Source organism: Polypterus senegalus, chromosome 5 (assembly GCF_016835505.1).
Source record: "Polypterus senegalus isolate Bchr_013 chromosome 5, ASM1683550v1, whole genome shotgun sequence".
In the NCBI taxonomy this organism is placed as follows: domain Eukaryota; kingdom Metazoa; phylum Chordata; class Cladistia; order Polypteriformes; family Polypteridae; genus Polypterus; species Polypterus senegalus.
The window spans coordinates 170,946,054-170,968,752 of record NC_053158.1 but is presented as its reverse complement, the minus strand read 5'-3'; the positions used below and the strand labels follow the sequence as shown (position 1 = coordinate 170,968,752).

At 38.2% G+C, this 22,699-nt stretch overlaps 1 protein-coding gene across 1 annotated transcript in view; it reads left to right on the top strand.

Moving 5' to 3' along the window:
* LOC120529918 (RNA-binding protein 33-like) overlaps window positions 1–22,699 on the top strand; it is a 230,208-nt gene that overhangs the window by 107,882 nt on the left and 99,627 nt on the right. The window contains exons 12-15 of the mRNA XM_039754123.1: window positions 1,680–2,005; window positions 3,761–4,048; window positions 13,059–13,394; window positions 18,930–19,514. Coding sequence (XP_039610057.1) covers window positions 1,680–2,005; window positions 3,761–4,048; window positions 13,059–13,394; window positions 18,930–19,514 — 1,535 coding nt within the window. The remainder of the gene's footprint in view (window positions 1–1,679; window positions 2,006–3,760; window positions 4,049–13,058; window positions 13,395–18,929; window positions 19,515–22,699) is intronic.

Below are 22,699 nucleotides of genomic sequence, written 5' to 3'. Positions count from 1 at the left end.
GTCACCTGGAGCCTTATGCTTATGGTAAATTCTCCTTTGGCAAAACAGGTTTGGACTGAAAGATTAGACAAAGATCAGTTCCCAGTGACCCTCATGACAGTACAAATTAAAAAAAACAGTGTACCCTGCCTGGGATAGGGGTGCCGGGGCCTACTTCTGGAGCCTGGTGTGGGGGTGGCATTTGCTGACCATCTCCTCAGTGTTACATTTTGTTTTCAAAAAAACATGTAAAATGCATTGCATTTTTGTGGCTTGTAAAAATTACACTTTTGTTAAATTTCATCTTTGTACTGTAAAAAATGCAAAACGTTAAAAGTACAAAGTAAAAAGTGTATAAAGTATAATAATGAAACAATAATGATGATGAATAATATGAACAGCACATTGCAAATGTGTGAGTGATGCAGGCATCACTTTTGGATTCACTGGAATCACTTTTGCTTTCACTGACCATTTCAATTTCACTTCCTGATGATTGATTTGCCTCATAATCACTGCTTATGATAGGTGCTTCTCACAAGATGCCATTATGAGGCTAGGAAAAGATGTGTCTACACCATTGCCCGGGTAGCACATGGGCCTGGCGCTTATGCAAGACATGCCTTCACTGTTGCCCGAATAGTGCTTGGCACTAATGCTGTTGGCACTTTTACAGCCCGAGTAATCCTCAGGTCTTATGCAAGGTGCTGCTGGCTGCTCCAAGAGGTCCCATGGACACCAAAGAACAGCACTAGGAGAAGGGAGGAAACAGGGCTTGCGAGGTTCCCCACCAATGCCAAATAATGGCATTGGGGACGCAAGCCAGAAAAAGGTTGACCGTGCTTACTTTTTCTGCTGAACAGACCTTTAAAAGGTGAGCAGGGAGACGCAGAGAGGGAAGAATGCAGTTTGGCTGGTTATTTTTTTTTTTATGTACAGATCCTGACTGTGTTTTAAATCTTGATTTTAACCAATTTATGTATCTTATTATTTAATGGATATTTAACCTCCATGAACATGGTTTTTAATTATGGATTATTTATTTACTGAAAACTACACTGCAGTTTATTTTTAAAAATACTTAAGTGTATAATTTCCTGTCCCAACGTAATGACAAAATATAATTATGAAAAATGCTTACAAACTTGCCTTGGAAAATACGTTTTGTTTGAAAACCATCACCTTTTTCAAAATTTAATAGAAAAATAAAGGTAAATGAATACAATTTGAGGTCTAGCAGTATACCTATTACTGACAAGTGTGCTGTTAAGTAGCTCATCTGATTATTCTAGCACTAATTTTAATGTATGCAAGTCAAGTGTTTATTATTTTAAATGATCCCTACTTATGAAAAATTAGCATGTAAGCATGACCTGCGTTAGTAAAATAATGCCTAATTTTTTGTGTACTCCTTTACAATTTAGTTTATGAAAGATTTTTTTTTATATATATTATAGGCATATCCAGATTTCAGGTTGAATATTTGCTGTATGCCAAAGTAATGCAAAAATATAAGCGTACAAATTTATGTTAAGCGTACAAATATATTTTATGTTGAAGGCAACAAAAGTGTATTTGGTTTGGCTTGAAGTGTGCTTTACTGATGCAAGTAGTCTTCAAGTTTAATTACCAAAGATATTCCCCGGTAATTTGTTTAACAACTTAATTTATATACATCTGTGTATTTTTTTCATATGTAGATCAAAGATTTCCAGGACAGCATATTTATGATCAGAATCCTCCTTCCCTTATGAGTAACAACCATACTACACCTGGTCCAGCTCCTATGGCTTTCAACCAACCAGGTCCAGGATTTCACCAGCAGGGACAACCATCTATATTCCAAAGAGAAGGACCGATTAGATCTAATCTTCACCCTTCTGGCCCCATGGGCTTACCTCATTTTAGTCAGCCTGGAATGGCTACACCTCGTCCTTTCATTCCTCACCGACAGCAGTTTCCCCAAGGCCCTAGTCAGCCATTTCCACCTCCCCACTTACAGCTTGGTATGCAAGTACGACACAGAGTAAGTGTAAAATATTACTTTGATTTAAATTTATTATATTCTTTTAATGGTATGGTGTCTGCTATGCATGTTTTCATAGAAGTTTACTTTGTCTAATTATGTCAAAGGTGGTGTTTTGTTTAACTTCTATTCTGCATTTAATAAGTTGCCATCTGATGCTAAACAAAGTTTTAACAAATGTAATTGGTAGGTTTAAAATGTATCCAAATGAATGAAGTTAATTTTTAAAACCATCCCGTAACACTTTAATTTTTCTTTCCAATCATAAATGGTTCAGGACAAGTTTTATCCTTGGCTTTATTATAAATTTTCTAGTTTTGCATGTAATTTGTTTTATTCAAATTTTTTAATAATCACAAGTGCCTTTTAACACAAGTATTTCATTTTTGTTGCATTTATGTTAAATGTGTTTAAATGCATACATTTCGATCACACCATGTAGAAATGAAAACACTATTTTTACATTTCATGGTGCCATTATGCTGGGGACGCAGCAGTGGCAGGTCTATTAAAGCAGTCATATTCAGTACTTTGTTGCATGTCTTTTATGGTGATGCTCTTCTACACTTTTAATACTGCCATGTTCAGCTCCTGCTTGTTTCAGTGGCTTGCCCCCTTAAGTTTTCTCCTCTGCATATGGAAGGCATGCTCACTTATATTAAATTGAGTGACTTGCTTGGCCATTCAAGAATTTTCCAATTTTTTTCATTGAAAAATGTGTGTTGCCTTAGCAGTTTGTTTTGGATCATTATCTAATTGTAGGATGAAACACTGTCCAATGAGTTTGGAGGTATTTATTGGAATTTAAGCAGATAACGTGTTTCCTCAGAATTATACAACTGTCATCAACAGTTTGTACTTTCCATCACTCTAATACAGGTTAATTTTTGTCTTGTCTCTCCACAAGACCTTTTTCCAGAATTTTGCAGGCTCTTTTAAGTACTCTTTCACAAACTATAATCTGGCCATCCTATTTTTGTGGCTAACTAGTGAGTTGTATCTTGCAGTGTGATATTTGTATTTCTGGTCATGAAGTCTTCCATGGATCTTCTGTCCACATCTGCCTCCTGAAGACAGACATTTAGGGCTTTTTCTTTACCTTAGTGAAGATTCTTCTGCTGTCAGCAGTAGGTTTCTTCCATGGCCTACCAATCCCCTTGTGATTACTGAGTTCACGATTGTGTGCATTCTTCAGTGATATTTCAGACAGATACTTCTAAAACCTTACCTAAGGTTTTACCAAGTCTCTAATGGTTTTTTATTTTTGTTTTTCAGCCTCATAACAGCTTCTTTGATTTTCATTGACACAGCTCTTATCCTCATGTTGCACAGTGGCAACTACAGACTCCAAAGGGTAGAAGCAAACCTAAGTATCTTATGCCTGTATTAATGAAGCAATGAAACACACCTGAGACATTATAGAAACCTGTGACAGTAATTGTGCCCTGCAATGAGGGGAGAACCTTGTTTTAAAATTTGATTTCTACATGATGTGCCTGAAATATATGCATATTCTCTTAAAGACTGCAATATGCACTTTAATCATGTTGGAATTGTTTGATTTGTGATTTTAAACTGTGGAGCAGAGGAGTAAATGAAGGAAAAATGTGTCTTTGACCCAAACATTGTGGAGAGTCTACTCCTAGCAAATGCATCAGTTGTTTTTAAGCAGCTACTATAGAAGAACTTCCCATGTTTATAATTACTGCTGTTTATAAAAATGATTTTTTTTTCTTGGACCTTTCTGTTTTTAAGGGACCCATGCAGCCTCCAAATCCTCTGCCTCCTTCTCCACACTCTCAGCCTCAGCACCATGAACCCCAGAATTCTCCACATCACCCACCGCACTCACATTCACAACAGCAGCCCCTTCATCTTCAGCATCAGTTACATCATCACCACTCAAATCAGCCCGGGCCACTTCGTGCCCGTCTTCTGAACATGCAGCCTCCATTTAGACCACAGCTGCAAAACATCCAGCAACAAAAACCTCCAAGAATGCAGCGTCCAATACAACGCACTGGGACCATTAGACCAAGATTGGTAAGTTGCTGTATTACAACCTGTGGAAGAATCTTTTGGAAATCTGTATACCTATTGAATAAAGTCTTAACTGAAAGCATTACCATTTTTTGTTTATTTTAATTGCATAATATCCGCTAAAAATACTTTTGAAGTTGTACTTTTCATGTTTAGCTGCTTCTTCAGTATGAGAAGTTAAAATAAAGCTCCCAGCTGTTTCAGAAATACATTTAACATAAACACAACAAAAATCTAACTCTAAACAGATAAGACACAGTTTTCTGTTTGTCAAATATAAAGTTCATTTGAACTTCTAAGGACAACAGAACATTAGAAATAAATCACTAGATATTCATGTTTGTCCTTTCTTCCCTTAGACCATTTTTTACTGATGAAGTTGAGTATTTGTTTGACAGGGGAGTAAAAATATGTCTGTAGGATGTAATCATACCTATTTCACATACAAACCTAATCTGATATACTGTATGTATTTGCCTTAATCAGTCTCATCCTATCCCTATGTTGATATATTTCTCATTAACTGTGTGTGAGTCGATGCCTGTTTAAGAAATCTCCTTTTAAACAGCTTGATTGCTTGTGTTGTGCCCAGTGTAGCTAGCATAATCTCTGGCTATTTAACTGCACATTTTAATAAGCAACATCAGCAAATGTGTTGTTAGTTAGTTTACTCATCCATCCATTTTATGAACTCACTGAATCCAGGGTTAAAGAGTATGGAGAAGCAATAAAAATAAATATGCTACAGGTAGGTGTGTGTGTGATATTGTCAAAAAATTACATCTCAATATTTTCTGGGACTTTGATGATGATAATAATTAGATGATGTTTTGCATCTTTTAAAAATGTGTTTCTAAAAGTTTTATTGATCTAGCTTTATCTTGATAATAGCTAATTTTAGCTTACTAATGAGATTAATGGAAACAAAAGTTAATAAAAAATAACTATTTCTTAACTATTTAACTAAAATCATAAAAATCACCTGTCAAAGTGGCCTACAGGATTTACACAAAAAATTGTGTAATAACTATTATAAAAAGAACATTTTAAACCAGCTATTTAGCCTTAATGTAAACAAGATATGAATCCAAAGGAAATAAAATACTAAACAGAATTGAAATACAGGACATGAGCGTTACTGTCTGAATAAACAAACTGCTCTGCTGAAAGGTAAAGTGTGTCTCATAGAAGTAGGAACAAAGATATTCACATACTGTACTATAGTTTAAAAATCCAAATGTTCTGTCAAATACCGCACATTAGTGAAAAAAAATAGCATTTTTAAACAGGTTCTGTCATATATTGCACAAAGATAAGAAAACCAAATATATAACAAATTATTAACTTCAGGTTCTGTCCAATATTGAACAAAGATATCAGGAAAAATAAAATAATTGTAAAATACTACTGAGGAAACCAAGTTCTTTGACAGAAACACCAGTCTGTTTACAGAATGTGGCTTCAGAGCAGCACGGTAACATGTTACATTTTCTCCAGTGCTAAAAGACCTCTCAGAAGGGGTGCTTGAGGCAGGGATACAGGGGTAAGTTTTTGTAAGTTTCCCTAATTTGAGGAAAGATACTTCTCGTGTTTTTAAGTGCTCAACTGGATTTACATCACCACCCACCTTTGGTATTGTCATGTAGCTCTTGATCTCTTTTTCCCCTCTTTTTTTTTTAAAAAAAAAAAAGCTGCTAAAAGACTTTTTTTTTTTTTTTTTTTTTTGTTCCTTCCCTTGTGTCATCACCTCCTCCAGCTTCTGGAGCCATAGAGGCAGAATGGTGTGGAGCAAGGAGGCAGGAATCTGTACGAGTGTTTTGACCTTCACTTTGCAGATGGTGAAACAAGTTAGCTGTTGAGCTGTCTTTAACGGCAAACAATTTCCAACATAGTTTGCAGATTGCTGTCTTTTAATCAACATCAGTCTTTTCAAAGCCATTTAAATGAAGATTAATTAGTTGTTAATTACAAAATATAATTGTACTCTATACATGTTACTCCTGTATTATGAGGAAAGTAACAAAAAAATTGCCAAAATTTTTAAAGCACTTAATCATAAGCCATCTGTGCCCTCTATTCAGTCACCAAATAGTGCTTTTTTGCATCTGTTGTAATTTTTGGGTAATTGTCATATTTATTTAATGAGTCTTTAATACCATCTAAACAATTACTAACTCCAAATCTTGGAATATATTGTTTAATCATGACAATATAGAATTTTGGTTTGCTTATTCACTGAATATCAGGTAAGCCTAAATTCATTGCATTTTCAGACTGTATGAAACACTGATAGAAAAGACATCTGGCAGTCCCATAGTCACAACTCAATCAGAAGATAAGTTTCTGAGGGTCAATAACTTGTGTGCTAGGTGCCTCACAGCATTAGCTTCTAGCAAAGCTTAACAGTGATCAAAAAAACAAGTCTCAGTTTCTACTGTGAAGAGAAGACTTTGTGCCACAGGTTTGACAGGTCGTGTTGCAGTAAAAAAAAAAAAAAAATGCCATTCCTTTAAGGGTAAAACAGTGTCTTGAAATTCTGGCTCTTGGGCTACTGTAGCCTGGAAGAAAGTCTTGTGGATTAATGAATCAAATATTGAAATCTTCAGTTCATCACGCAGGGTGTTTATGAGATGTCATATTCGTGAAAGGATGGTTCTCTTGTGTATGACACTAACATGGAGGAGGAAGTGTGATAGTCTGGGGTTCTTTTTCTGGAGGCAGAGTTGGTGACTTGCACAGAGTGACTGACATTTTGAACAGTCAGTCAGTCAGTCAGTCATTCACCACACACAGTTTGGCTGTTATATCAGCAAAAGGTGGCTTCTCTGATGAATCAGAAAATTGAATAAAATTTTGTACACTTAATGATTCCTTGACTTATCTATACTAATAAAAGGCAAAGCCCTCACTGACTGACTCATCACTAATTCTCCAACTTCCCGTGTAGGCAGAAGGCTGAAATTTGGCAGGCTCATTCCTTACAGCTTACTTACAAAAGTTCAGCAGGATTCTTTTCGAAATTCTACGCGTAACGGTCATAACGGTCGACAACATACGCCATGTTGAACTTTATTTATGGCCCCATCTTCATGAAATTTGGTAGGTGGCTTCCCTGCGCTAACCAAAACTGATGTAAGTACTTATTACGGTGGTATGACGCCACTGTCAGCTGCCATATTGAACTTTCCAACGTCACTAATTCTCCAACTTCCCGTGTAGGTAGGAGGCTGAAATTTGGTAGACTCATTCCTTACAGCTTACTTACAAAAGTTAAGCAGGTTTCATTTCGAAATTCTACGTATAATGATCATAATGGTCGACAATGTCCGCCATATGGAACTTTCTTATTTATGGCCCCATCTTCACGAAATTTGGTGGGCTGCTTCCCTGTGCTAACCGAAACCGATGTACATACTTATTTCGGTGGTATGATGCCACTATTGGCCGCCATATTGAACTTTCCAACGGTCTTTGTTACTTATGGGCCCATTTTCAAGAAATTTGGCACGCGGGTTCTCAACACTAACTGAATCCTACTTACGTACATATATACGTCCATAGCCTGCAGCTCGGTCGCCGTGTGAGGTGGCGCTGGGTCCCCCATCCCCATGCCTCCCACGTTGTTGGCTGCCTACCTATATAAGGCCGTCTGTCGCTCCGGTCTCTTCATTCCCTTCCTTGCTTCTCCATGGGATTCATGTCTCCCTGCTGATAACTGCAGCTTTTTTTTTTTAATCCACGGCTTCTCCACTGTTTTATTGTTCGTTTATTACAATTATACTTATTGTGTAGTTATTTTAGACTTACTTTACATTGTTCAGGTACCCATTTCTTTTATCGTTCCAACCGTATGCCCATTAACATGTCTATCAAGGTGATCACCATCGATCAAAGAACTGTCACTTACCGAGTGGTTTATGCCCGGAGTTGGCACCTGCCTTTTCCATTCTCTGTGTTACATATTGCACGGCCATATCAGGCTCACTCTTGATATCCGGAGGAACATTGTGTCTTATGTATTGAATGACTGGGACAGGTTCAAGGTGTGGGCTGATGACGGTACAGGAGATAATTATACTACACAGGAGCACTATAAGAGTAAAATGCTTAAGCCCTTCACCTATGGTTCTGCATGTGAGTTGATGGCTGCTGCTGAATTGTTCAGTTGTCGCTTTCAAGTGTACCAAAATGGCCAAATATTTTACACCTTTGGACAACCGCCAATGCCTCTTAAACATCTTAGATTGACAGGTGACGATTTCAGTAGTGGACACTTTGATGTTTATGAATGTTTAAACTCTCAAAAGCTGGATGCGAAGTTATCAATGAAACCGGTTGTATGCTTACAATGCTTGACAGATGCCGAATGTCACTTCAACACAAGTCCTGCAAATACTGTCATAATTGAAATAAACCATGAAACTCGAACCGATTATGACAGCAGCAATCCAAGCTGTGAGATTTGAGGCAAGATTACTTTTCAAATGGCCAACTGCACGTTGCATGCTCAAGAGTAAGCTCAGCGCACAGCTTGGTCATATTACACCCGAAGGGCCGAACTGACAACGTGGTATACAAAGAGATCATTAGCAAATAATTATTGGTATGTTCTCCCTCAGTTTAAAAAGGTTTACTTTTCTTCTTAATAAAAATTTTAAGGCAGTACTTTGCCGATGCGAAGCGCGGGTATTTTGCTAGTCTATATATATATATATATATATATATATATATCTAGCAAGATACCCGCGCTTCGCAGCGGAGAAGTAGTGTGTTAAAGAAGTTATGAAAAAGAAAAGGAAACATTTTAAAAATAACGTAACATGATTGTCAGTGTAATTGTTTTGTGAGTGTTATGAGTGTTGCTGTCATCAAGGATTTGATTATCATTATTTCTTTCAATCAGGTTCGTATTTGGAGGATGTGTTGTGTTCAAGTTACGTTCGGTGTTGGTCTAGTCTATCCCTGACCATCTCATCTTTGTTGTCAACCATTGTAACGATAACGGGTTTCATTCATCGAAGTGTTCACTATCCAAATCGGTACTCGTGAGTCTAAGATGTTTATCAGGCATTCCCGGTATTAAGTTGTAGATTTGCCGGCGAATATTTAGCGGCAGCGTGTCTATGAACGTAATTTAAACTTAAGCTTTACAGCGTGCTTTCCTATTGATATGTCCTCAAAGGCTTGTTCAGCTTCAGAGGGTTGTTCCTTTCCTACTACATCAATAAGCAGCTCATCTTCATCTTTATCTGAGACATCACACACTGCATGCTCGGGTTTACCTTTCCCAGTCCTGCAAACTATAGCAAAGTGGTTCAATTTACCACATTTTTTACACTGTCTTCCTTTAGCTGACATTGACTTTTTCCACCGTGTGCTTTGTTTCTGCAGTAGCTGCATTTATGAATATGCTTGTATGTGTCACTCGCTTCATATTCTTTTGCTGCCGTCTCAATTGTGTAATGCGTTTTTTGTTTAGCGCTCTTTGGAGCCTTTGCTTGTTGTCTGCATACTCTGTTCACAGTCAGTTCACGTGAGCCGCTCGGAGTACATGCATTGAAGGTTCTCAGCTGTGTTTGTGCTATCTCTTGCGATGTCCACGGCTTTATTTAATGTTAGCTAAGACCCGGCACTTAAGTTTCTCTTGCACTTTTGCTGAGTTTGTGCCAAATGCCAGTCTATTCCTGACCATCTCATCTTTGTTTGCATAAGCACAGTCCTTCACCAGCGAATATTTAGCTTCAGCGTGTCTGTTGGATTGCTGCTGACGGACAGCCTTATATGGTCAGGCACTCAATTACGTGGGAGGCGTGGTGATGGGGGACGCAACTCCGCCTCACACGGCGACCGAGCTGCAGGCTTTGGCTGTATATATGTAAATAAGTAGGATTCACTTATGACTGTTACGCGTAGAATTTGGAAATTAAACTTACTCAACTTTTGTAAGTAAGCTGTAAGGAATGAGCCTGCTAAATTTCAGTCTTCTAGCTACACGGGAAGTTGGAGAATTAGTGATGAGTCAGTCAGTGAGGGCTTTGCCTTTTATTAGTATAGATTCATTAAGGGCACGCAAGACAGAGAACTCCGCCCGGCAACTGTAACAGAGCCCCGCCCGCCAACTGTAAGACCATGGGATACGCACGAAAGGGCCAGGCCCGCCAACTCACAGAGCCCCGCCCGCCAACTCTAAGACCATCGGATACGCTCGACAGAGCCTCGACTGCCAACTCTAACCCTCCTCCCGAATCAAGGGATACGCACGACAGAGCCCCGCCCGCCAACTCTCACCCTCCTCCCGCGTCCACCCTCGCTCTTGAGGCATGCGCACTGCTTACTCATATGCCCACCCCCAACACATCCTCACTCGCTTTGGTCTGTGCTATAGTCCACATGTAGCTCTGAGCCACGTTGACTGTTCATTTGCTTACCATGGCCACCGCCTCAAATGTATTTCATTTAAACAACACTTCTTTCAATTTTATACAAATTCCTGCATCACATAACTGTTTGTTTCTATCAGTCAGATATTTCTGGAAAAATGTCATCGGTGAAACTGTTGCTCTTGAACTTCAACATGGCAGTGACCTTTGTTTGCCAACATTAGGATAACTTCGGTGACGTGCTGTCCGTTGTTCTTAGTCACGGAAGCATAGTCATGCAGTCTGCTCAACAATACACAGACTACATGAATACTTCGGGAGTTTATGGTGGCGAGGCAGAAATTGTGGCGATGTCCCAAATGCTTCCAGCTACTATCTCCATTCACTTCAGAGAATGTCGTCATGCCTCTCCCCGAGTTTATAGTCCGGGCCAACGTCTCTCCATATCCCTGCTCTTTAGCGGTCCTTTGGATCATGGGCATTATGAAGTTCTCTTGCCTATAAAATACAAACGTGATAACCTTCTGGTACCATCTATTGACAATGTCGGTATGTACACACAAAGTTCACAAACACGTGATCGCCACACTGATGTGACGTCACCTTCGCACAATCCTCTTACTGAAAAACATTTACAAACGCATTTAACACCAGATTTTAATGCAACATTTGCTCCAAAGCCTTCACATTCCATAAATATCTCAAAGCACATTTAAACACACACTCCACTGAACAAACGCATTCCACACAGGACTTTCAATGCACCATTTGTTCCAAAACGTACCGACTGGAGAGATATCTCAACGCACATTTAAAATCACACTCCACTGAACAACTGTGTCTTTCAGGAAGTGTTCACACATCAATAAATAATTATGCGGTGTATGTTACACCGTGGGTTGGCTAGTTTTTTTTTAATTTGCCATTGTTTATTTGTTTTATGCCTTGATTTCATGAAGCATTAAGACCATAAATTACATGCATTTCCATTAAAACTGAAAAAAACAAGTGTTCTGAAAGTTTTGACTGGTAGTGTACCTTGTGCAGGGCAGAAAGAATTTTTTCCAACAATGTTCACAGAAAGAGTATTTCACTTTTTCTTTGACTGTATTACCATTCCAGTCAGTCACAAGTTTACATACACTGTGTTAATATTTGGTAGCATTTCCTTTAAATTGTTTAATTTGAGCCATTTGTTTTGTGTAGCCTTTCACATGCTTCTTACAATAAGCTCCTGTAATTTTGGCCAATTTCTGCAGACAGAACTGGGACAGGTTCATAGGTTTCTGTGCTCTCACTTGCATTTTCAGTTCTGCCCACAAACCTTCATTCTGATTGAGGTCAGGACTTTGTGATGGCCACATTTTGCCATAACTTTGGAGGTATGATTGGGGTCAATTTCCATTTGCAAAACCCAGTTGTGACTGAGCTTCAACTTCCTTGTTATTGCTGTATAGCTACATAATTTTCCTTCTTCATGATGCTATCTATTTTCTGAAGTGCTCCAGTCCCTCCTGCAATGTAAAGCACCCCCACAACATGATGCTCCCACCCTCATGCTTGACAGTTGTTATGGTGTTTTTTTTGGCTTGCAAGCCTCACCCTTTTTCCTTCAAACATAATGATGGTCATTATGGCCAAACAGTTTGGCCTTGGATTCATCAGACTAGAGGACATTTCTCCAGAAGGTAAGATCTTTGTCCCCATGTGCCATTGCAAACTGCATTCTGGCTTTTTATGGTGGGTTTGGAGCAGTGGCTTCTTTCTTGCTGAGCAGCCTTTCAGATTGTCGATGTCAGGTTGTCGATATTGGACTCGTTTTACTGTGGACATAGATACTTGTGTACCTGTTTCCTCCATCTTCATAAGGTCCTTTGCTGCTGTTATGGGATTGATTTGCACTTTTTGTGCCAAAGTACGTACTTCTCTAGGAGACAGAATGCATTTCCTTCCTGACCAGTATGACGGCTGTGTGGTCCCATGATGTTTATACTTGCTTATTATTGTTTGTACAGATGAGCATGGAACCTTCAGCTGTATGGACATAGTTTCCAATGGTTAAAAAAATTTGGGGAGGTCCACCGTTTTTTTTTTTTGTCTGAGGTCTTGGCTGATTTCTTTTGATTTTCCTATTATATCAAAGAAAGAGGCAGTGAGTTTGATGGTAGGCCTTAACATAGATGTACATCATATTGACTATAATTAGGCTAACTGGCTATCAGAAGCTAATTGCCTAAAGGCCAGACATCATTTTCTGGAAATTTCCAATTAGTTTAAAGGCAAAGTCAACAAAGCATATGTTGACTTGTGACTCACTAGAATTGTGAAATAGTCAATAAAAAGTGAAATATGTCTGCAAACATTGTTAAAAACAATTGCATGCAAATGTGTACAGAAATGTGCTCTGTTGTCTGATCTCAGCAGCAACAGGTATAAGCTAAATGCAAACCTAAGATAGACTACTGCTTCCTTGGACCTTAAAATTAAAGTATATCTCCAGAAAATGGCTCAAAGAATGTAATTTTCTTTTTAAAGCACTCCATATTGCATAATGATGAATATTTAAGTTTGCATATTTTATAAACATATACTTTGTTTTAGACGTGCAATAACCCCAATTTTTTTTTCTTTAGAGTGCACCTCCTCAAAATGTGAATAAGCTTCAAAACCAGCAAGTCCAAGCAATGCCTCAGCGCAACAGCAATTTGCGTGAGCTCCCTGAAGCACCAGCTAATGTAAACCTTAACAGTAGCCGTCCAATCCCTACACCTGCAGTGCTGGAGAAACCTGTTACCAGACTCATGCAGAATGCCAGGGCAGAGTCTTCTAAGGCACTGCTGGTTTCCAATTCTCTGCCTGGTTCTGTTGCCCAGTCTGAACCTGTAGTGGCAGCTCGCTGTGTTGAGCACAAGGTTGAAAAGGAAACGCCATCAAGTCAACCTGATCCTCCTCCAAAAGCAGAAGAAGCAGTAAGTTACTGATCTTTAAAACTGATAAGTATTTACATTGAATATTGCAATAATATTTATCATTACACATACCATTCATTTTGTAGCAAAAATAAATTACACAACGTACAAATTAGTATATTTTTTTTATCCCCAACCAATTATGACTGGTTTTACCTATAAACTTGTGCTTCAAATATCAAAAACAAGTTTCCAAGTTGGGTTCTGTGTTGTCAAAAGTACAGTGAAGAATAGTAATTGTTACCATAAGTTGGGTGCTTTCAGTTATTTACATGTGTATTATTCTTTCAGTTATTAGATCAGTGTGTGTAAAATTCATATATTGCATTCTGATTTAGTATGGTAGTTGTCTTTTTCAAGATTGTTAGTGAGGTTGAAATAAAAAGGAAAAGAATTGCATTTTAACTCTGAGCACTACTTCAAATTTAAATTGCAGGTTTAACTGTATATAATGGATACTCTAATGTGCTGCAAATAAACTTCAAGGTCATCTAGATCAAATAAGAGCTGTTCATTAGACCCAGTTATTAAGTCGCAAATGAGATGGATCTCTGTGATTGTGCTTTAAAAAAATCAATACATTTGGTCAGTGTTTTTTCGGATAGTTTTCCAAACGAATGTTCAGATATCACCTTCCTAAGATATAAGTAATGTTTTGGTCATTTACTCTTTTTGAAAGAGATGTGGGGTTGGTGTGTGTATGTGTATATTAGTGTGTGCATGTGTGTGTGTGAAAAAGGGAAAAAAATGAATGAAGCTGTTTTTATTGGCGATATAAACATGCACATTGCTTAAGTTAATGTACCAGCATAAGTATAACTTAACTTAAAAAGATCTGTGGATATTTTAAAGTGAAACACAACTTCTGGTCTGCATTTAAACTTGATTTACTGCAATTCTGCTCTGTTTAGAGGAAGACATCATACTAAGAATATACCGGCAATCAGTGAATTCTAGTAAATAATATTGTTTTATGACAATATTATGGACTAGATAGCCGATGCCCGCCGTAGTTTATGGCAGTGTAAGAATAGGAACGGAAGACAGTGCATTGCCTTCATCAACCGTTTGTGTCAAGAAATAACCCACTGATAGGAAAAGGCAGTTGTCAGATCCCGGAATACAGATGACGTTGTACAAAAACCCATCGACAGAGAAGATACTGTCGTTCATTTTATAACAAAGGCTTAGGAAACAACCGTTGCAGTATAACGAAAATAGCAAGGTGTATGGGAGGCTGCAGGCAGCATGGGGAAGGGTTTGAAAGAGGATGAATAGGAATCGAGAAATGCCATGTCGGCTTAACTGGTTTTGAAGAGGAGCCGCAGGCAGCGTGGGGAAGGGTTTGGAAGAGGACAAGAAGAGAGATATATACAAGAGATATGAAAACCTAAGCAGTCTGCTATGAAGTCACTTTCCCCACACACTTCCTTAACACTACAATCCCGGAAGCCTATGAAAAAAAGTCATAATGCCAGGCCACCTTAAATTCCTTTGCACTTCTTCATCAGTGTCTTTATTTTGCAAATGTGTCAATCAGCACATGCAGCAAGCAGCCTACTATCCCATCCCTCACTGAGGCAGCTGAAGTGAGATGCAAAATGCTCGAACCTCAAGTCTGTTTATGTGGGTGTAAAGTGCCTTGAGTTGTATTGGGTAAATAATATATCTTATTTAGAAGGTATATATTTCATATGTGTTCCATTTTTAGAACAATCTGGATAAATGTAGGTTGACATGAAATGTGAGGAAACAAATATTGAACACATAACTAGAACAAAAACGTTTTTCATGTTATAGTAGTAATTGTTAAAATGTTGACATGAAATGTATAATGTATGAAGACTGAAGTTCAAATTTGAAATAAATACTTTGACAAAAGATATAACAGAACAAGTGCACCTTTATTCAGGAATATAACCACAGAAAAAAAAATGATTCAATTTACTTGTTGCTGTCAATATGTAATAACCGAAGCCCATTTGTCAATTTCATGGTTGGTGTAGAGGTAAGAACGGCTGTTTCTAAATCAAGAGGTTGCAGATTCAATCCTAGGTCTTCGAAATAAGTATAATGAAATAAAGCTTGCATTTTATTTTTCCCATTTAGAAAGTGCAGAGGGACGTCTTCACCGACTATATGAGCCGCTTCTGAGGAATGTCCTGGCAGGTTTTGTATAGGAGTGGAAAGGCGACTCTGCCATTGTCTGGCCAGGATGGCGTCGTCTGTCTCCCATTTGTTCGTGTGCCTCCCATGACCTCATAGCACTGAAGAGTAAGAGAAAGTGCGAAGTGTCCTAGTTATCAGCTTGCCGCAGCATATTAAGGGATATTATATTTGCTGTTGTCTGGGTGGTATCCCGGGTAAGAAAAAAAAGGGACTTGCTTTCAGTTTTAGGAGAGAAGTGCAGTTCGCGTCTCAAAGGCTTTTTATAGGACTTTTGCAGGGCAGGAGACGCCACTCTTCGTAGATGTTTCCATGTCATTGTGTGCCTGTGGAAGGGTGACAGCATAATTGGTCGGCGCAAGGGTACCAAATACACAAGGGAATTTCCGATCTCATGAGATTCTTCAGTATGCGAGCGACTCTCTACACTAGTGTTTACATTTGGACAATGTATGTGCCCAAAAAAAAGTCTAACTGCATTCTCGTACCATTGCTCGCGTACTAAAGTGTCGGCAGGCATTTTTCATGGCATTACACATGTAATTTTTGAGCATGCCCTTGTCAGTAAACCAGAGGAAGCTCTGCAGTCTACTTGTGACTTTATGCTGTAGGAAGATAAGTAAATAAATCAAGGTAAATAACATTTTATTTGGCTTTTATATAAGTAACATATGAATGCTTCGTATGTAAAGACCATCACAAAACATAATCACAAACAGGAATTTGCACAATACGTTGTCGAGCTGTGTAAGCCGTGCTGTTTCTTTGAAGGACAGGTGTGGGGCAGACTGATTGGCAGGATAACGGCGGACCTCGTCCTGTATCCAAACGGTGGTATCTTTCGCCTTTACGCTTGGTGCAGCTGCGTTGTTCTTGTATGTGAGTGGATGTTTCTTGCGGGGAGGGCTTCTGTTCTCTTTCACCGATCTAAGTTCACCTCTGTTATAGCTTGTCTTTATTTGAAAACAGCAGTGTTAGATCGGGGCGAGTGTGAATGCGACTGAGAGAATAAAACTGAATTTAAAAAAATGCTAACCTTTACAAGTACAATACATTTACACTGTCTGTTACAGACTCAAATCAAAAGTATGTTTTTTTGTATAATAGTAACAATAAGAGCAGCTCACTACTCAAAACGTTTATTTTGTGACGGTTTAAGACTTGAACACAGTACCTTCTGAATAGGAGTCAGCAGCTCTTACCGCTGTACTACCAAAGAAGTCAAGATAACAAGCCTCAATAACCCGATTTCTTTTTCTTTGGTTATAGCCTTGAAAAAAAAGCGTACTTGTTCTGTTATATTTGTACCTTTTGTGAAAGAGCTTATTTGATATTTGGACTTCAGTCTTCACAGATTATTCACTTCATGTCAAAATTTTGTCGGTTTTGTTGGTATGTGTTGAACATTTCTGTCATCCTACACTTACATAGACAATAGATCTTTGTAGACACGAAACACACATGAAATGCATGTGTCCCAAATAACGATATATTCTTTTAGCCTATACAGCTCGAGGTACCCGACTCCCTGATAAACAAGGCTTCGGTTGGGAGAGGTTTTTGTTGTTTCTACAGCGGTAGGGGAATGGTATAGTAGGCAGCTTGGGATTATCGACTCATTTACAAGACAAAAGATGCTGAATGGAGAGATGAGAGCAGATTTAAAGTGGGACGGATTTACAAGTTTTTTCGTAACCGTTGGTAATTCTAGTGTTCAAGACACATGCTGCTGTTCAGTATATTCATTAAGTGATAATTGACATATTAGGAATGGTATAGGAAAACTGAACTTTGTGAAATACAGTGCCTTCCATAACGTTTGAGACAAAGACACATTTTTCCTTGATTTGCCCCTGTATTATAAATCAAACAATTCAGATGTAATTAAAGTGCACATTTCAGACTATTTATTTGCATACATTTTGATTACACCATGTACAAATTAAAATACATTTTATACACGGTTCTTCCGTTTCAGGGCACCATAATGTTTAGAATAATTGCAGTCACAGGTGTTTGTGATTACTCATATCTGTTTCATTGGCTCATTAGTGCTGGAATAAGATACCTTGGCTTGCTTCTTTCCTTTGGAATCTGTAGTTGCCATTGTTTAACATTTCGGAGAAGAGCTCTGCCAGTGAAAAACAAAGATGCTATTATAAGGCTGAAAATCAAGAATAAAACCATTTAAGACATTGGTAAAACCTTAGGATTAACTAAATCAACTGTCTGGAATATCATTAAGAAGTAAGAACACACTGTTGTGCCCCATAATCTCAAAGGTACTGGTAGGCCAAGGAAAAATACCACTGCTGATGACAGAAGAACCCTCACTATGCTAAAGAAAAATATCCCAATGCCTGTCCGACAGATCAGAAACAGTCCTCAGGAGGCACATATGTATTTGTCAGAGACAACTATTCACAGAAGACTTCATAAGCAGAAATACGGAGACTACATTGCAAGATGCACACCACTAGTTAGTCGCAAAAAGAGGATGTACATATTTCAGTTTATGAAAAAGTACTTAAGAGTCTGCAGAATTCTGGAAAAAGGTCTTTTGGACAGACGAGACAAAGATGAACCTGCATCAGGGTGATGGCAAGAGCAAAGCATGGAGAAGATAAGGAGCTGCACAAATTCCAAAGCATATCACCTCATCTGTTAAACATGGCGGTTGGGGTGTTATGGCTTGGGTTGGTATGGCTGCCACTGTTACTGGTACACTTTTCTTCACTGATGATGTAACTACTGATACCAAGGTGCACAATAAATTCTGAGGTGTATAGAAACATTTTATCTTCTCAAGTTTTAGTAAATGCCCCCAAACTCACTGAATGGCGTTTCATCCTACAACAAGATAATGATTCCAAACAAACTGCTAAGATTACACAGGAGTTTTTTAAACTAAAAAGTGGAAAATTGTTGAATGACCAAGCCAGTCATCTGATTTGAATCCAATTGAGCTCCATATGCAGTAGAAAAAACTTAAGGGTACAAGCCCCTAAAATAAGCAGGAGCTGAAGATGGCTGCATTACAGGCTTAGAAGAACATCACCAGAGAAGATACTCCGCACCTGGTGATGTCTTTGAATCACAGGCTTCATGGAATTATTTCATACAAAAAATATGCAACAAAGCACTAAATATCACTGATTTAATTTACCCACCATCGTAATGTGCATGGAAATGGGTGGGGGGGTATGTAGAAGAAATGTTGTCATTTGTACATGATGTGACTGAAATGTATGCAAAAACCATTAAATGAAAGACAGCAATGTGCACTTTAATTATGTCTGAATTGTTTGATTTGCAGTTTAAAACTGTGGAGCAAGTTTAAAATCAAGAAAAAATGTGTATTTCTCCCAGACATTATGGAGGGAAGAGGTTTTAAGAAGAAAAGAGTTTAGACGTCAGATGCAAGCAGGTAAAAGGAAGAAGGAGTTGATGGAACGGATGTCAACACAGCAACAACTGTTGCCAGCACTTGCTTCTGTATTGCCACTGCCAGATAAACAAGTGCAACAAACAAATCTGTTGCAAGCACCTACTAATGGCATTCACCAACCACCTCAGGTTACAGCCATTGCTGCTCCATCCAAGCCCAATATTAAGAACCGATTACAGATGAAAAACCAGTCACCCATCATTCCCAACATGCAACAAAATACAAGGCCCATACAAGGCAACCCAAATCTACAGATCCAGCGGCAGCAACGGAAAAACGTACTTCAGTCTACTCCAGCACAGAATTCCCAAACCCAGAATAAAGCCTTGAGTCTGATGTCAGGGATCGAAAAATCACAGAGTACCCATGGTGTTGCTGGGCAAAGCAGACCCCAGGAGTCAAGGCTCAGCATGAAAAGAACAGTAATGCAACGGAGTAATAACATGGGTAGTGTTGATGACCAGCATGGCACTCAGAAAGTCAGGGTTTTCACGGCCTTTGGAGGGGTAAGTTCATTTTTATACAGTGTTAATATGTTTTTTTTTTTGTGTGCATATTTTCATATATATATATATATATATATATATATATATATATATATATATATATATATATATATATATATATATATATATTTACTCCATGAATATTTTTTTAAACTCTGAATCAAAGAATGTACAACATGAAACTGGTTGCTTTTTTTTGGTAGAAATAAATGGCAAAGGAGAACAGATTGAGTGAATATTACATACTCGGTGCTTGAAATGAGCTGGGACTAATCTCTTCCAATTTTTATCTAAGGTACTGTCGATGTCTCTCTGCATACCAATATGCAGAACTCGTAGCTTTCCAAGTTTCATGAGGCACGCCGTGGTTACAACTCATTTCAGCAAAATCTTAAAGCTTAAAGTTAAATGAATTTTTTTTCGATTGGTGGCTACCCCTTGAAAGGGTTTTACAGGAAATTTTTCTAGTTGAAAGCTAGTATTGCTTACATCTCCCAGTTCAAAACTATAAAATGTTACACATTTATACACATATATATATATATACACACATATATATATATATATATATATATATATACACATATATATATATATATATATATATATATATATATATACATATATATATATACACATATATATATATATATATATATATGTGTATATATATATATATATGTGTATATATATATATATGTGTATATATATATGTGTGTATATATATATATGTGTATATATATATATATATATGTATGTATGTATGTATAAAACATAAACTTAGATTTTAAATATCCCAAAAGATTTTGCTCTCCATAAAAATATATCCTTTCAAAATTATACAAATTCAAATATGAACATGCTGCATAACAAAACCTGGAAATATAAATAAAATGTGTTCCTTTCAGCAATAACAAATCAAATCATTAAGTTGTCTTTGCTCATATGTCATTTTAGAGCTGGACGCCTGGCATCTATTTTTGGCAACAGGTTCGTTTATGTTTGGTGTGAGGTTCTGTGTTGTGGAGATTCTCAGGATGGATTGCAGGTGCTCATCAGTGAGGCGACTCCTGTGTGCTGTTTTGTTAGTCTTTATCACTGAGAAGAGCTTCTCACACAGATATGTGCTACCAAACATGCACAAGGTTCGAGCCGCATGTAGACGGACTTTTTTTGTTCTTCAAAGTCACCAAAGCGCCGTGCAAACTCAGTGCGCTCAGTTTATCAGCAAAGTGCGATTTGGGAACACCGTAGTGACGACTTGGTTTAACATTACTTGGCAACAGGGAAAGTTGCACTGGTGCATTTGTGTCTCCCATAAAAGCAACTTCACTTGAAATCACTTTGTGATTGTGCACGGTAAAAACGTCCGCTGGTGTCAGATTCTTATTTAATTCTTCTGCTTTCTGTATCTTCTGCATTGCATTCAGGTCTTTCAGCCTCACTGATGAGCACCTGCAATCCATCCTGAGAATCTCCACAACACAGAACTCCCTGATGTTTTGTCTCATAGTGCCGTCTTAGATTAAATTCTGTAATTACAGCCACATTAGCTCCACAAATGAGACACACGGGTTCAGTAAACATATACTCAGCCTCCCATCGGTTTTTAAAGGCTCTATTTTCAGAATCAACTTTTCTCTTCAGCATCGTGTGAGCTAGCCGCAATAACTTGCAGCATCATAAGCTAGACTTGATTAACGCGGTAAGTGTTCGGCAAGGCAGCTGAAGCGCTGCATTATGGGATCTGTAGTTTATTGTGTTACCAGCGCTTCATATACCGGGCCATTAATAACAATAATACAGTATATAAAATGATCTCGCGGGCTGGATATAATTACGCGGGCGGATGTGGCCAGCGGCCCTTGAGTTTGACACATATGGACTAAATAGAACTTGAAAAGATATATTTTTCAAATGTGATCGCAATTCAGATAGAGTTGACGCACTACAGCCTGCATGCCTCAATAAGTCATCCTCCCCTCGCTCTTACTTTTTTACCGTTCATCTAATGAATACACTGAGTATGGCTTTACCAAAACAATCATTGATGGCGAATAAAGTATCCATTATTCGAGTATGTAGATCGGGATATATATATATACATATATATATACCCACGTATCGCAGCGGAGAAGTAGTGTGTTAAAAAAGCTAGAAAAGAAAAGGGAACATTTTAAAAATAACGTAACATGACTGTCAATATACAGTATTTGTTTTGTGAGTGTTACTGAGTGTTGCTGTCATCAATGATTTGATTATCATTATTTCTTTCAATCAGGTTTGTATTTGTAGGATGTGTTGTGTTCAAGTTACATTCCGTGTTTGTCAATCGTTGTAAAGATGACAGGTTTCATTCATCGATTCGTTTCTTACTGCATCAATAAACAGCTCGTCTTCTTCTTTATCCGAGACCTGACACACTGCATGCACGGGTTTTTTACACTGTCTTCCTTTAGCGGGACATTGACTTTTTCCACCGTGTGCTTTGTTTCCACAGTAGCAGCATTTATGAATATGCTTGTATGTATCAGGCGCTTCATATTTTTGCTGCCTTTTCAATTGTGTAATTCGGTTTTGTTTAGCGCTCTTTGGAACTGTTGCTTTTATCTGTGCACTGCGTCAGTTCCGTGAGCGCTCGGTATACATGCATCGAAGATTCCCAGTTGTGCTGGTGCCATCTCGTGCTATGTCCATGGCTGTATTTAATGTTACCTTAGTCCTGGCACTTAAAACTTTCTCGCAGTTCGCTGAGTTTGTGCCAAACACCACGCTGACCATCTCATCTTCCTCTGCATAAGCACAGTCCTTAACCCGTGAATATTTAGTAGGAGTTTGCTATTGGATTGCCGCTGACGGACGGCCTTATATGGGCAGGCACTAAATTACAAACGCCAGCGCAGCCTGTCTATGAACTTAATTTAAAGTGTAGGTTTACATCGTGCTTTGTTTCCGAAGTAGCAGAACTCATCAATATGGTTGTATATGTCACTCGCTCGCTTCTTATTGTTTCGCTGCCTTCTCAATTATATAATGCATGTTTTCTTCAGCGCTTTTTGGAGGTCTTCCTGATTTTCTATGTACTGCGTGATTACGTGTGAGGCGAGATGATGTCACACGAAACTCCCCACGGCGTTCAAGCTCATCTCCATTACAGTGAATGAAGAAAAACAGCTTCCAGTTAT